Genomic DNA, 15,766 nt, shown 5'->3' on the forward strand with positions numbered 1-15,766 from the left:
GAATTTTTTTTCCGAAAAAAAGTCCTCTTGTGAATTTGATGTTCCACCGGTAGTCTCGGCCATGTAAAAATTATTTCACATTATGTTTAGGGTGGGCGGTAAAAAGGGAAAAGGTAAAGGATAATGGTAAATGCTAAAATGAAGGGGTAAATAAACGGGGTATATGGGTAAAATATTAGGGCGGTTTTGAGTAATATGGGGCGGTAAATAGTAAGCCCCTTACTAAATCATTGTAGTTTTCAATTTTAAGTTTCATTATCCTTTAGTTATTCAAAACATTTATTTCATCCAATTTTAAAATTTGAAGAGGTCAAGTTGTTGTAGACTTTGTCTTATGTTACCTTAAATGTTTGAAATATTAGAATATAATTCATGTTTAATGGCACAAGTTCGAAAATATTCAAGCCTTTATATTTCGTAATTAGAGTAAATTTTTCTTGGCGAGTTTAATTAGAATAGAGTAGTATTAAGTCTTAAAAATTGAAATGTCAATTATTTACATACATTTTTTCAATCATAAAGTACAACACGTTTATGAGATTTTTTTTTTCACGTATCATTAAAAGGGCCTCAATTTTTTTTTTCGCCCATAGGCCACAAAAAAGTGAGGACCGACCCTGGGTACGGGAGATGAGAAGTTGATGGTTTATTAGAAAAAATGCTTAGTTTTCTTGTAATCTTACTATTTTTGAAGTTAAGAATTTAAAAAGATTATTAAGTTATAAGTATTAATGTTTATTGATATGTGATTATTTATTTCTATGTTTTTATTATGAGTGTCTTTTAATTAAGTTTTTTTTTTTTTTCATATACAAGGGTGTCTTTTGAGTTTTCACAATTTTAATACAAGTATTAATAATATTGAATGACATTTAATTAATGTGGCAATGAAAAAAAAAGGAAAAAATATGAAGAGGATGGAGAAGTGGACACATGTCACACATGTGGCTATGGTTTGGGTGTTTAAATACTAGGTATAGATTAGGTTCCTCTTCCTCTTTCTACCAATTGATGGTGAATGGTGATACACGAACGTGAAATATGGGTTTGAAACTTTGAACGTCACATTGTCTTTTCAAACACCATATAAATGTAATGGTCATTTTTTTTTTCTTGTTAACAAAAGCAGGGCCGTCTATAAGGAAGTCTAATAGTACCTCGAGCACAAGGCCCTAAATGTTGGGGGCCCAAAAAAATTGGTGGTAAGTGGTAACTCACATATCCCAATTATTGGTTATATAATAAATTGTGCAAATAAAAATAACTTAATTATTTGTGGATTAATGGTACAACCTTCTCTTAATATTCCATAGGATACGAGATATATACATTTTTTTTGCTCTTTAGAGTTACTAATCATTTTATTAAAAGAAGGGCATCCACCTTAGAAAAAAAAACAGGGCCTCTAAATTCTCAGAAACGGCCCTGTACAAAAGTCCAAAACATATATGGAGTACTTGGTTTTTTTTTTCCACGTTCAATCAATTTCAATAGAACCTAAAATGTACTCTTGTTTGACCTTTTGAATTATGAATACCAAATTATTTATCAAAAACTTTAACTCCATTAGCACTATTGTTGTTTTGTTATAGAATACGTCTTATGCCAGACAGGTCTAGCCAAAATATCTAGGTCGAGGCACCGTCGAGCAATGAACTTTTTAGATTGACCATTTTTGTCTTTTACTCTGTATTCAACTTCAATTCTACTTGGTTGATTTGAAGAATTCTAACCCGTCATACCCTTTTGTACAAAAAAAAATTATCTTCATCTATAAAATAATTAAAAATAAATACAGGGAGTTCATATGTTATGGCCAGGGGTAAAATTTATTGGGGTAAACTATCTAGGGGAAGGGACAAACAAGTACGAACATATGAATTAATTATTGTAAACAAATTAATTAATTAATTACGAGTGTATAAAGAAACGTATTAATCTACGAAAATGATAAAGGTCGCAACTAAGGGTGAAAGTTTGGTAGAAAAAAACCAAAAATCGAACCAAATCAAACCGAATAAGAAATTCGGTTCGGTTTTTTTTCCTATTCGGTTCGGTTTTGACTGAGCTCTTAAAAAAAAATTGGTTTTATGGTTTGGATTGGAATGAAAAGTCTAAAACCGAATAAACCGAACTAAAATCGAATAAATCGAACTTGGCTAAAAAGTATAATAAGGGCCCGAAAATTGGCAAAAACATGTATAATATAGGCCAAAAAACATGCCCAAATGAAAGGCCCATGAAAATTCAGTTTTATGGTTTGGATTGGACTGAAAATTAAAAATCCGGTTTGGTTTGGTTTGGATTCGGTTTCAAAAAATGAAAACCGAATTAGTTCGGTTTGGGCCTTAATCCAAACCGAAAATCGAACTTTCACCCCTAGTCGCAACTTACTACCTTTAAGCCGTGTCACAATGATGACATGTCATGCTTATGTGTCATGAACGTAATTGGAAACTGAATTATTTAACCTAATTAATATGCATGTTACAAAAAGTAGTAAAATCTTAATATTCTAATTTATAATAAGTATTTTTTCCTTCTTTGTACTGACTACCTTATTTACATATTTTATAGTAAAAATATTACATTGATAGTAAATATATTTTGATGACGTATGACCTACCTGACGTCTATATGTACTATTTAGAATCTGATATATAGGAGTACGCCAACTAAATATTGTCGCAACTTGCGACTTTTATCATCGCCCACTAATCTATTTACAAAGAATTGAATGGAACTAATAAAGTTTTGGCCAACAGTTCAGACGGAGGTTTGATGGGTAGGAGGTAAATCATCCTCCCCTCTATTTACAATTTGTAATGTCTACCTATCTCATTGGCATAAAAAAAAAGGAAAAGAAATTGAATGGCAAGAAGCAAATAAGCCTTCCCTCTCATAACTAATTCCTCCTTTTCTCTCTCTACGCACGAGGGAGGCTACATCGCTGGTAACCAGCGATGTATCTGCCCCATACCCACTAAAAAAAAAAAGTGAAAAGAAAATAAATTGCAATGATGGTCCACCCCTTAAATAAATGGTAAAATTGTTGCGAACTTGCTATATACTGTCAAAGGTTAGATAAATATTGTCATTATTGTGTATATACTGTCATTGTTGTATTAAAATTTGTCATAATCATCCAAAAAGAAGAAAACGAAATGAAACAAAAATAGTAAAAGGACCACTTAAATGACTGGATAAACGTGTTACATATAATCTCTGTCATAATCATCCAAAAAGAAGAAAACGAAATGAAACAAAAATAGTAAATTGACCACTTAAATGACTGGATAAACGTGTTACATATACTATGTCATTGTTTGTATAAATATTGTCATTGTTGTATTGAATACTGTCATTGTTATATTGAATACTGTCATTTATTTCCGATATTTAGTACTTTGTTTGACTTTTCAACTAATTAAGTGAAAAGACGATTTTGCCCCTGGGTATGGGCAAAAAAGCCGCTGGTAACCAGCGATGTAGCCTCCCTCCTCTACGCACCTATTTCTCCATAGTCCATACACTAGCTATTGCTTGTACTCTATTAGAGTATTAGTTGTTGCCAATAATTCTGCAATTGCCTATGTCAAAAAAAATAATAAAAAAAATAATTACAATCAGAGCCCACACTCCAACAACAACCTTAACTATAAGCGGAAGATTTCAAATGTTCTACTCCCTCCGTCTCTTTTTGTTCTTTACGTTTTCCTTTTTGGGTGTCCCAAAATGTTTTTTACATTTCCTTTTATATTATCACATAAATGATTTAATATTCTATCAAAATTTGTGTCCAATTATTATTTTAACCAATTAAATCCATTTGGTCTTTTAATCTCTCACAGTTTTCCATTATAACATTAACTTCTTCTCATTTTCCCAATATCAGATTTTTGATAAGAGTGAAAACATTATAAATAAACGTAATTTTTCTCGTTTACATAAAAACTTAAAAGAATCTCAATGCACATTAATTAGTCGTTAAAAAACGTGCAAAATACCAAACGTAAAAAACAAAAAGAGACGGAGGGAGTATTAACTAATCATCATATTGTTAATAACTTTACGTTTTTGTATCGATATCTTTATTTTAAAGTTATGTACTTACACAGTTGCACAAAACGATATACTGATATATATACAAAACCGACGAATGACACAAACTGATATACGAAGTATTAATTTAACAATTTAGTTTGGGGATTAAATGATAAGTTACAGAGTGGATGAATAATTTCTTAACCTAATTATGTTCGCCAGTGCATCGAACAATCATAATTGGTTTAATTTTTTTTTATTAGTGCGAAAGAGTCACAAGGGCAATATAATGTACAAATGAGGGTGGGGGAATCGAACCTGAAACTTATAATACAGGCCATCAGTCTTAAGTCTTAACCATTAGGCAAGACAATGTTTAATTTGAATTGCACGAGACATGGATCGGAACTAGGGATGGCAATGGGTAGGGTCTGGGTAGGGTCTAGTAATACCCGGACCCGGACCCTAACTTTTTGACATATACCCATACCCTACCCTTACCCTATAGGGTCTAAAATTATAAGACCCTTACCCGGACCCTATGGGTCCGACAGGGTATGGGTAGGGTCTAGGGTCTTATGCGGGTCCGCGTAAAACTATAACTTTTATTTCCTTTTTTGTATGCAATTATATGTAATATGCAAAAATAATACAAGAACAACGATTAATAAGGCATTTTAAAACAAATAAATAGCTAGTCTTCAAAAATTATCCTTGTCTTTCCTTAAACACAATACATTTTAAAGTACGAAGCTCATAAATTACAAAATCCCACATTCTTTACTACACAACATTAATGTTAATAAATAGGTATCCATTCAGTACTTTAGTAGTAGTTATCGTCAATATCATCATCTACTTCATCATCAAGATCTAACAAAAAAAGAGTGAAGTACATAAAAATAACAAAATTTAAGCGGGTCTAAATATAGGGTATGGGTAGGGTATGGGTCTTAAGGGTCCGCGGATAGGGTATGGGTAGGGTATGGGTCTGAAAAATTAAGACCCTTACCCTACCCTAAAAAAAACAGCATATGCCCATACCCTACCCTTACCCTATAGGGTCTAAAAAATAAAGATCCATACCCTAATTTTAGGGTAGGGTCTGACAGGGTCCGGGTAGGGTCCTGGACCCGCTGCCATCCCTAATCGGAACTGATATACTTAGTAGTGAATTAAAATGATCCATCTTTTTAAAAAATGAACTATTTTTCTTTTTTTAATAGGTAAGAAGAATGGACCCCACTGAACCAGAACCTAGCACAGGTTAAATAACCAGCTACGCAGGTCTTCGCTTGAGTTACTCCCAAACATTTTTTTAGCTGACGGGGCTCGACCCTAATGAACTAATTGCAAACACGTTTTTTACGTTATACTCCCTCCGTCCCTTAATACTCGCACCGTTTTCCTTTTCGGGCGTCCCTTAATACTTGCACCGCTTCTATAAATGGAAATTTATACCAATATTATATTATCTCTCTCACTTACCTACTATCCCACTACACCCTCTCTCCTTACAAAAAATCATTTAAAAATTCACACCCCCCACTCACCACTCCCCACTCCTTACACATTTTCCACTAACTATATTAAAAAAATACTCCACTATCAACTAACACATATTAAATTAATAAGTCAATTCAAGTATCTTAAACTCCGCACCGGTCAAACCGGTGCGAGTATTAAGGGACGGAGGGAGTAAAACCATACTAGTTTTTACCCCGTGCGATGCACGAGTTTCTTGATTTAAAAATTCGGGTACATCATTTATGTCATATAAAGTAGGATACGCAAATTTTGAAAAAATAAAATGTGAAACATTTGGAGTATAATGAAATTAAATTTAGAATGTGAACTGAATAAAGTATTTTTGAAATAAAATGAATATCTAAGTAATTAAGGAGGAGAATTGGAAAGGATGAATATAAATGATGAATTAACAAAAAAAATATATAAAAGAGATGACATGGGACATCATTACATGCAAACATTGTGTTTTAAAATATTAGAATAGATTTTATACCTTTCGATATATAAAGGGAAACTTCTAAGGACATACTGTATTAAATTCATGACTAAGTGCCGCTCTCCATCCTCTCCCCTCTCTCATCTTCTAGGGTTTATTTTTTTGGCCGTCGTAGGCCGGAAATAGTCTAATTTCTTCGGAAATTAGACTATTTTCGACCCTTTTCCTTTATTTAATTCAGTTATTGTCTTCTAAATTCAATAAATTTTCACCATGTGGGCGGAGTTCGTCCTTGTTTGTTAGTCTCCCTGTGGTGGAGTTAGTATTAGTATGTTTGGTTTGTCGTTTAGTGGATTTATGTAGAATTGGTTCGTTGGTAAAGTTTTATGCGGGATCGCAACAAATATCAATTTTTCGAGTACATTCAGATGAATTAAGTGGAAATCATCCTCGCGGCTACAACAAATCGTTAGACTTTCTCTCTAAAAAGGCTGCATGTTCCAGCGTTATATACCGGAGACGTTCTACAGTGCAAGATTCATTCAACGACCGTAGTTTTGACGAAGGAAACCTTTATTTAATTCAATTTGTCATGTATTTGTTAAATCTATATTTCTCTTGTAGATGCGTATGACTCTTTATTAAATGAATTGATTTTCCATTAAAATAAAATAAAATAATTCATGACTAAGAAACTTCTCCAAAAAAGAAAAATGAAATTTCTAATAAATTAGGAAGTACTACGCATGTAATTGGGAAATTTGTTATTTTACAAGCTAAGACAAACTCTAATAAATGATAATCCCTATTTATCAAAAAAGGAAATAGTAGCTAGTAAAACCTTTATATAGACTAATAATTGAGGGTGCAATAAATTACCTTCAATGTATTTGACAAAACTAGCAGCTTTAGGTACTATGAATCCTTTGCCAAAAAGACAAGAAATTATAAAATGCATTGAATTCCTCTTAAGAGACCCAACCAAAGCAACCTAAATAAAAGTGTAAAAAATAATAAACAAGGTTCAACTTTTTTTTTTTTAGTTTTTTTTTTAAGGAAAGCGGTACCGACCACCAATTTTCATTATTAATCAAGCAAAAGTCAGATGTAATTACATCCTCTATGGTGTTCGAGAATCCCCTATCCATACTCGCGTACAAAACTCGAGTAGGCTAAGGTGAGCCATAACATGAAACAAGGTTCAATTCACCTTTACATATGAATGTACGTATGTACATATATACATACTCAACCGGAAGGCTAGTCCGGCCCCATTTCATTTTCCTTACAATTGGTTCTAACAATCGATCATTGATAAACTCATCGGACATACACAAATCTTTCTTCGCATGCAAACCTAAGCAAAATGACTCAAATTTGGCACTACATTCTTAATCAACGTAAAATTATGAGAAAATGAATTACGTGGAAGCTGGGAAATTTTAAATCGATAAATTTCTAGCTCGATAATTGGGCTATCCAGATAATCTCCTTAATATTTGTAATTTCGTTGTTAAACTCTGTTAACACTGACCTTATGGTCAATCACTTTATCCTTCCCTCTAAGCAATGGAACGTCCAAAAGCTTAGGGATCATGTGCCTGTATACTCACACAGCTAACAAAGTTATAAGCATGCATCCATATCCCTCTAATTGATATCGATGATTCATCAAGTTTGAGGTATTACAACATCTAGTGAATTCACTGTCAAATCCGGCACATAGCTGGCACACAACCTTCCTCTTAACAAAGCTAAATGGGAGTACCACTGGATCTGGAAGCTAGACGTACCCCCTAAATGATTAATCTTCTTATGGCAAATCTGTCATAAAAGCCTTTCCGTCCAAGACATCCTCCACAAACGTAATATCCTTCCTCTTGATGTTTGTTCATTATATGATACTTATATAGAAGCCCTAAACCATCTTTTTATCCATTGCCCTAAATCCCAAGATTTTTGGAACCTCCATATCTCAAAAATATGGTTGGACTATCCCTTAATCAACCATGATTTGTTTCACAATATAAATCTCCTTCCTAAATTCTCCACGACCATTGTTAAATTCAACTTTTCAATATGGACTCTCTGGAATGAAAGGAACGGTTGCATTTTCAATAATGCTATCTTCAATCTTTAAAAAAAATTTAATTTATAAGGATTTCGCAGCTTTCCGTGAATGGAAGGTAAGACTTTTTTTTTACTCACACCAACTCAAGGGTTCACTTTTCACTTCCCACACCCCCACTCAATCAACTACCCCCCCCCCCCCCTCCTATCCAGGTTCGTTGGTACATACCCTCCCCCCTTGGGCACCTAGCTTCAAACTCAATTTCGACCACTAGTAGAAAAACGCTTATTTGCATCCCCGCATTTGCCACGCCATTCTGAACATGTGACGCAAATGACAAATTTTAGAATAAAATTTAGTCGTTTGCGTCGCAACTTTGTTAAACTGCGAGGCAAATGACTCTAAGATGCCCCCCAGAGTCATTTGCGTCGCAGATTAACAAAGCTGCGAGGCAAATAACTCAATCAAGTGCGTCGCACATTTGTTAATCTGCGACGCAAATGACTCTGGGGGCATCCCAAAGTCATTTGCCTCGCAGATTAACAAATGTGCGACGCAGTGCCTGCCATATTCCTCAAACATTATTTCAGATATGATAGAACCCTACATTAATTTCGCCGCTCAGCTCCTCACTTTCTCTCTCATACTCTTCCTAGAAACTCCATTTTCAACGGCGACTTCACCTGAAATCTCCTCTAACCAACCTATCTTCATCTCGATCTCAAAATATAAAACCAAAAAACCCCAAAAGAGATAGTGCGGGATTGAAAAAACAAAACCCAACACCAGAAAACCCCCAAATCAATTGGGCGGTGACGCAAAACCCAGCCAATCAACCCTTGCAGCGCCGGCGTAATCGCTTAAACCCTCACCGTCGACCACCGGCCTGCTCTTTCATCTCTGTTCGTCAGCGGCCCCAGCACCCCAGCCAGCCACCAGCACGAAGCAGGGTAACTACGAAGCATCCCCGCAACACTTGCGCGATCCCGCGCGCTTTCCTGGCTTGTGCAGCCTTGCTCGACAACCCAGAACCTCTCGCCCTCCCTCGCATCCTCTTAGAAGATGGGCACAACGTAATTTCTTCATCTTTTAATTAGATTAATCTGATTGATTTATTTCATGTAATTACTCATGCATTTTCGTAATTTGGTTCCTCTGAACTGCTGATTTTTGTGCAATTGGATTCAAAGGAGAAAAGGGGGGTAATTGAATTCAATTTGATTTTTGCGCTTCTGTAATTTTTGCTGCAGGTGTTTGCATTTGTTGCAGCTGAGTATGAAACCCATAAACATGTACTGAATCAGGTAATTAGCCATTGCTATCTTGTGATTAGTAACTATAATTTTTCTTTTTGGATCTTAAACCAGAATAAGTTTCTTCTGAAAGAAATTGTACCAAGCAGCTGAAGTCAAAAAAAATTGTTGTTGAATTGTTTATGATATGCATAGATTTAATATTTCTATACTTTGAAGTTCATTATTTATATTCTTTGTGAACTATTATTGTTCTGGAAGCGTTTATGTATGACCTGCTTGCCTTAGGAGAGCTGTTTAGGACATCCGATTTTTCAGATGTGAGTTTCTTCGTAGGATAAATCACTTCGTCCACAACCCAACCCACCCACCCAAAGAGTTCCCTAACTTATGAGGTTGAGTTTGTTGGTAATTACATCCGTGTCTCGAGTGATAAGTCCCAAAATGGATTGATCGTAACATTAAAAGATAAGAACCGTGAATATCTACATGGGGGTGATCAAGACACTTAACCGTGAATTATTGTCTGTTTAGCTGCAAGGCAGCAGCTTTTAACAAATTAGTGAAAGCTAGGCAATCAGTTGTCCTGCTGATCCGCCTCCTTAGAATATTTCAGATGCTCTTAAGTCTTAACATTACGGAGTACTCCTTATTGTTACTTGTTCATTTTATCAGCTGCGCATTCTGTACTGCATGTCTGCATATGCCTACACTGAAAATAGTTGGAGACCCTTGATCCAATACGAATTGAGTAGGTCTTCTTGTGCAGGTTAATGCTGCAGGTGCAGGTGCTATAGTTGGAGCTGCTATTGCTGTTGGGACTCGTAGAAAGAAGGAGATTGCTGGGATGGCTGCTCTTCTTTCCATTCTAGGAGCTGCAGCTGATTATTCCAGGACTGAGCTGCAGCTGCATCTGCTCTTCTTTTTGTCTTTTATTTTCAGTTTGCCCATATGGTTACATGATTGCTTTCTTGTTGAAGTGATTAATTTTGATTCTAGGTTCTTGCCTAGATCAGTTATTCTGTTAACACTTAACACTAGAGTATGAGTCAAGGTGATTATACAGTTATGCTTGTATCGAATGAGTTAAGACAGCCATATGTGGCGGTTTGCCTGTTCCCCAAAAGAATATATTGTGTCTGTTACAAGTGTTTGGTGCTACTTTCAGCCACTTGGAAGCCTTTTCCATCTCTAAAACGTACTGGTGTGTCGTATTCAGAACTCACATTTTTGCTCTGTTGCTCGTTGCCTTGCTGAACTCACTATATAATAGGTTTCATTTTAATATATATATATATATATATATATATATATATATATATATATATATATATATGTATATATTAAAATGAAACCTATTTTTTTTACAAAATTCAAAGTCATTTGCGTCGCACATTAGCTTAATGTGCGACGCAAATGACTTATTTTTTTTGGCGCCAAAAGGTCATTTGCCACGCACATTAAGCTAATGTGCGTGGCAAATGAGAGTTATTTGCGTCGCACTTTTGTGCGACGCAAATGACTTTTAGTCATTTGCGTCGCGACCTTTTGCGTCGCGCAATGTGCGACGCAAATGACCTTAAATGTGCGATGCAAATGAGTCATTTTCCACTAGTGGACGGGTCCTGCAAGCATTCATCAACATCAATAGGCATTATCATAAGAGACAGTCAAGGATCGGAAATGCTATATCAGTCTGCACCTACAATTTGGGTCATTCTCAAGCCCTTATGGAAGAGGTTTGTGCTCTTCATAAAGGTTTTCAAGAGGCTAGTAAACAAAATATTAGACAACTTCTCATAGAAGGCGAAAAACCGCTCGCCATCTACGCCACAAAATGATCTTGGGTTATTCCATGAAAGCTATAATATCATCACATGCATACATCAAAGCTCTTTTCAAGCATTTTGATCATTTGGAAATCAAGCATATCTACACGGAAGCTAACAGAGCCGCATATTGGATTGCAAATGTTGGTCATTTGATTAGCGATACTATGTACATTTAACCTTGTGATCGATTTTGTGTTAGCACCCGTTTTATTCTTAGGGCTAATCCGGATTCGGGGCGAGTTCTGGGTGGATAGGTTCCAGACAATCCACTTCCAATTGTTGTTGCAGGAGATCGAACACGGATCCTCCCTACCAAGTTCAGCCTCAATCAGCACTGAACCAACATACAATCAATGATATACAATGTAACTCATTAATCTTCCTACGTACTTCCTCTGTTTCACAATAGATGCATAATTTCTCATTGCACGTATGCCAATGCGCTTATTTGAACATTAATATCTCTAAATGCGTATAAGTAAAAATTATAAAAAGTTGATATTTGAAATCCTTACATTAATACGAATTTAACAAGATCTCACTTGACTATGCTTTTTTTTACACAACAATGAAAGAAAGGTGGTCAAAGTTAATTGATAAATAGTGCGCAAATGAAAAATGATATGTATTGCGGTATTAGTCAACGTGAAATAACTAATCAATACTCACATTTGATTTATATTAATTATTAGGCTCACGCCTTCACGGGCACTTTATAGTTTATACTGCATAAACTCCTCTCACTCAACCGGTAAATTGACAAAACAAAGTACGTGGCTCCATCATTATTATGTTGCACATACTCCATAGAGTCCGTACACGTATCATACAAGGTGTATGGTTATTTATCCTGCATGAATTATTATCACATACGAGATCGATTATCGTTTTCCAAATTATCTTTGTTGTTGTACGGAGTACTTCACATGGACACGTAAATTAGTTCTAATTAAGGACCAACAACCCCTTGCACGTAATTATAATGGAGTATAATGTACTTCGTATAGGGTTGAATGATTGATTATACAAATGATATGGTGACATGAAAAATCACGTAAAACATATCAACTCCCTAGAAAGCTAATGGTATACGGAGTAGTATTGTTTGGTTGAACATGAAAAGTATTTATTAAGAAGTTCGATCCACTTTTTCTAAATAAAGAGAAAATTACTTACCTAGGTATCTCTGGGTAAATCTTTCCAGTCCACTTCAAATATTTAACCAGACAATATACTCCAATTCGTAAAAAAAAAACTTATGAATTATACTTTCTATAATCGATCGTCCAAACGACCCCTAAGAGTCTGTTTTAAGAGAAAGCAACTTCACATGGTGGTTGATGAGTACGTGTATGGATAAACTCTTTCTGTAAGCTTCCTTTCTTCCTCTATAATTCTATATAACTATATCCCAAAGGTTGGTACTTGATAGTTGATACATGGTACTTCTACCCTAAACTCCTAAAGGCCACCCGACATCTTTTTTTTTTTTGAGGGGACCAACTACATTATTTAGTGTGATTTTTTTTTCTTTCTTTAATGTTCAAAGTCGGCTTATATAAACCGGAATTTTGCGCGCACACACGCACCCAACAATTGAGAGGGAAAAGGAGAGCAATTCCATAGCATAAATATATCTAAACATAATATTTTTACATATTATATATAAAAAATAAAAGAGGTTTTAATTAAGATGAAGGTTCTCTAATTAAACATAATATTCACACTAAGACAAAGACTCGTCATGATTAAAAAGTAAAAAGCTAGCTAACGTAACACACGCAAACACAAAACCTTAATTAGCTTACAACTTTTAGGAAGATCCACCACAAAGCTAGCTAAGTCACTTGATCAACACATGACATCCTTGAGAAGTTTGTAGCGACGATGGGCATTCGGGCGAGGCGACGGTACGCCGGAGTTTTTGGGAGTTCCAGAAGAAGCGGCGCCGTTTTGTTGTTGATCTTGATGTTGCTTGATTCTCTCTCCTGACGCATATTCAGAACGGATATGAAGACTATTATTATTACGATGATCCATTGATGACGACGATGATGACGACGATAATGATCTCTTGTAAGATCCACTTTGATGTTTGTTGGTTGTTGAGGAGTTTTTTCCTTCACTCTGACACCAATCGCATAACTCTAACGATTTTGTGTTGGTTGATGATGATGACGACGATGAGAATGATGGTGATAATAGTAATTCCTGTTTGCCGTAGTTGTAGTTGCTACAATATCTGTGTATCAAACATGAAATCAGAGCCTTATATACATATTTATTATCACTTTATATATATAAAAAAGAACACTGCAAGCTCGACAAGGAGAAAAAGAGGAGAACATACAGGTGTTGGAAGCGAAAGCGACAACGGGAGCACTGGAAGAGCTTGTCAGCGAAGCCAATATCACCACACATGCAGCATACTCGATCTTGATCCGCCATTGTTTTTAGGAGAGAGAAACAACTGAGTGGTTGAGAAAGGAGAGTGAGTAAGAGAGAGAAGAGAACCAAAAAGAAAAACAAGAAATGGGATATGAGTCGGCGTATCGATCTCAGTCAAACCTCCTAAATGTGTGTACACCAACGATATTTATATTACAAACATTTTTGCTTTTTTTTTATTTATTATTAAACAGATTACTTTTTTATTTTACTCCCTCTATTCTTATTTACTTCCTCAATATTTTAAAAAATATACACTTTCACCCATACGTAGTTTTAGAAGAGTAAGTTAAATTTATTAAAATAAAATAAAAATTGTGTAGTGGGTGAATTATTTATTACACCCTCCATTTCTTTTTGTTTGTTACGTATTTCTTTTAGGGTGTTTCACAATGTTTGTTTCGTGGAATAATCTTTCCTTTTATAAAACTTATTATACAGTCATTTTTTGTGCCAGCTTTTAATTTTAATTGGTTCAATTTTTTCAAATCATTAAATTTCTTTACAATTTTCCAAGTATGTTAAGTAGCAATCTGTGTGTTTTTCTATTATTAGTGTACTTTAATAAATAATTTTATTGGTTGTTGTAATGATTAATATATTAAGATTTTCTTGGTTTTATTTACGAAAGAAACGGAGGGAGTATTAACGAAAGAATAAAAAAGAAAAATATTTTATAATTATATATAGTACAAATAAGTTGCAGAGGTAGACCACAGGTTGCTTGCAGTCGTTTTCGGTTGGGAGAATGGGGCCCAAGTTACAGAGACAGGCAAAGAGTGGAAGGGAATTTAAGATGTGAACCGGATTTTTTTTTTCATTTTTTTCTTTCCTTTTCTTTCTCGATTTAATGTGTTCTAGTTTTAGGAGTGAACCACATCATATGGACAATTCAAACCAAAAATAAAAATAAAAATAAATCATATGTCAACGCATGTCCACAGACCACAGTCCACTCCATGGTCTACAACTTCATTCCCATTATGCGTATAATCGTGCCTCATTCAGCTCAACCCAATCCAATGTCATTTTTTATATGACTTGACTGAAAAGAAAATGTTTAGTAAGCAATAGATAAGGTATTGGTTGTGTGTTATAGGATTGGAGTACTACTATTCGGATCAAATTAAGATGATGCTTAACAAGTTTATCTAAACTGACGTACAGAATAAGTATCAATGGTCTGATGCTCGGTCCAAAATCATCCACCTTATATACACATCGATCCATATACTATTCTCCAGCCTCGTAATCTCGTATACCAAATATATGCATGACTGCATCAACCTCAATGACGACGGATTAATTAGATTAAAAACTACTTCGTACTCTGAAGTAGTGAACTAGTGATGCCTATCAACTTAATTTTTAGATTAAAAACTACTTTACTTTGTACTCAATAGCAGTGAACTAACTAGTGATGTCACTGTTTGATGAACATATTATGATTTTAATTAATATGTAATTATTAGTTTTCGAAATTTTAAATTCAAATCATTGAATATTTCTAATTGGAAAAACATTGCAGTGATTAATATATTAAGAAAATATCGGTAAATGGTAAAAGAAATATTACCATAAATGGTAAAAAAAAATAGCATGCAAAAATCTTATCAAATTTTCACTATATGAGACTAGCTAGGTTAGGGCTTAGGGTTAAAAACGGGGTAGGGGTAAAGTTTCCCAGAAGGGGAGGGCGACTAAAACAGTGTTTGAATTTTGAAGTCAACTTAAATGAGATTTTGGAATTGGTCACAAGTCACAACTTGTCGTATACTTATCTACAAGTACTACATGCAACTATGCAAGGTTAGCTTGAGAATCAAGGAGTACGTGTCTTGCCTTGTTGAGTTGTTGGTAAGGGAATCCATCTTCAATATACGGATTAACTGGCTAGACACAACAGTAAAGTAAATAACTCTTATTTTTATCAATTTTGCAAATTTTAACGAAACCATAAGTAATTATGATAATCATAATAAGTTATTAAAGCCGACAAGATCTTACAAAATCATATAATAATACGGATCATAATTTGTCATTGAAAAAACGAGGGGTAAAATAGCTATCATTTGATTAATTAGTTGCTGACGAATTATAATAAAATTATAAGTAATAAATTTTTTATAGGAGAGTCAAAGTTTTTGTTAGT

The 15,766-nt window shown here is 34.6% G+C and overlaps 1 protein-coding gene across 1 annotated transcript; it reads right to left on the reverse strand.

Moving 5' to 3' along the window:
- Positions 1-12,762: 12,762 nt before the first annotated feature.
- LOC110788966 (uncharacterized) lies at positions 12,763-13,727 on the reverse strand. Its single transcript, XM_021993604.2, has 2 exons — positions 13,517-13,727; positions 12,763-13,408 (listed from the first exon to the last, which is right to left on the reverse strand). Exons 1-2 carry the CDS (start codon positions 13,612-13,614, stop codon positions 13,018-13,020), a joined length of 489 nt encoding a protein of 162 aa, XP_021849296.1. The 5' UTR covers positions 13,615-13,727; the 3' UTR covers positions 12,763-13,017.
- Between the last annotated feature and the right edge of the window lie 2,039 nt (positions 13,728-15,766).

The sequence above is a fragment of the Spinacia oleracea genome, chromosome 2 (genome assembly GCF_020520425.1).
Source record: "Spinacia oleracea cultivar Varoflay chromosome 2, BTI_SOV_V1, whole genome shotgun sequence".
Classification (NCBI taxonomy): domain Eukaryota; kingdom Viridiplantae; phylum Streptophyta; class Magnoliopsida; order Caryophyllales; family Amaranthaceae; genus Spinacia; species Spinacia oleracea.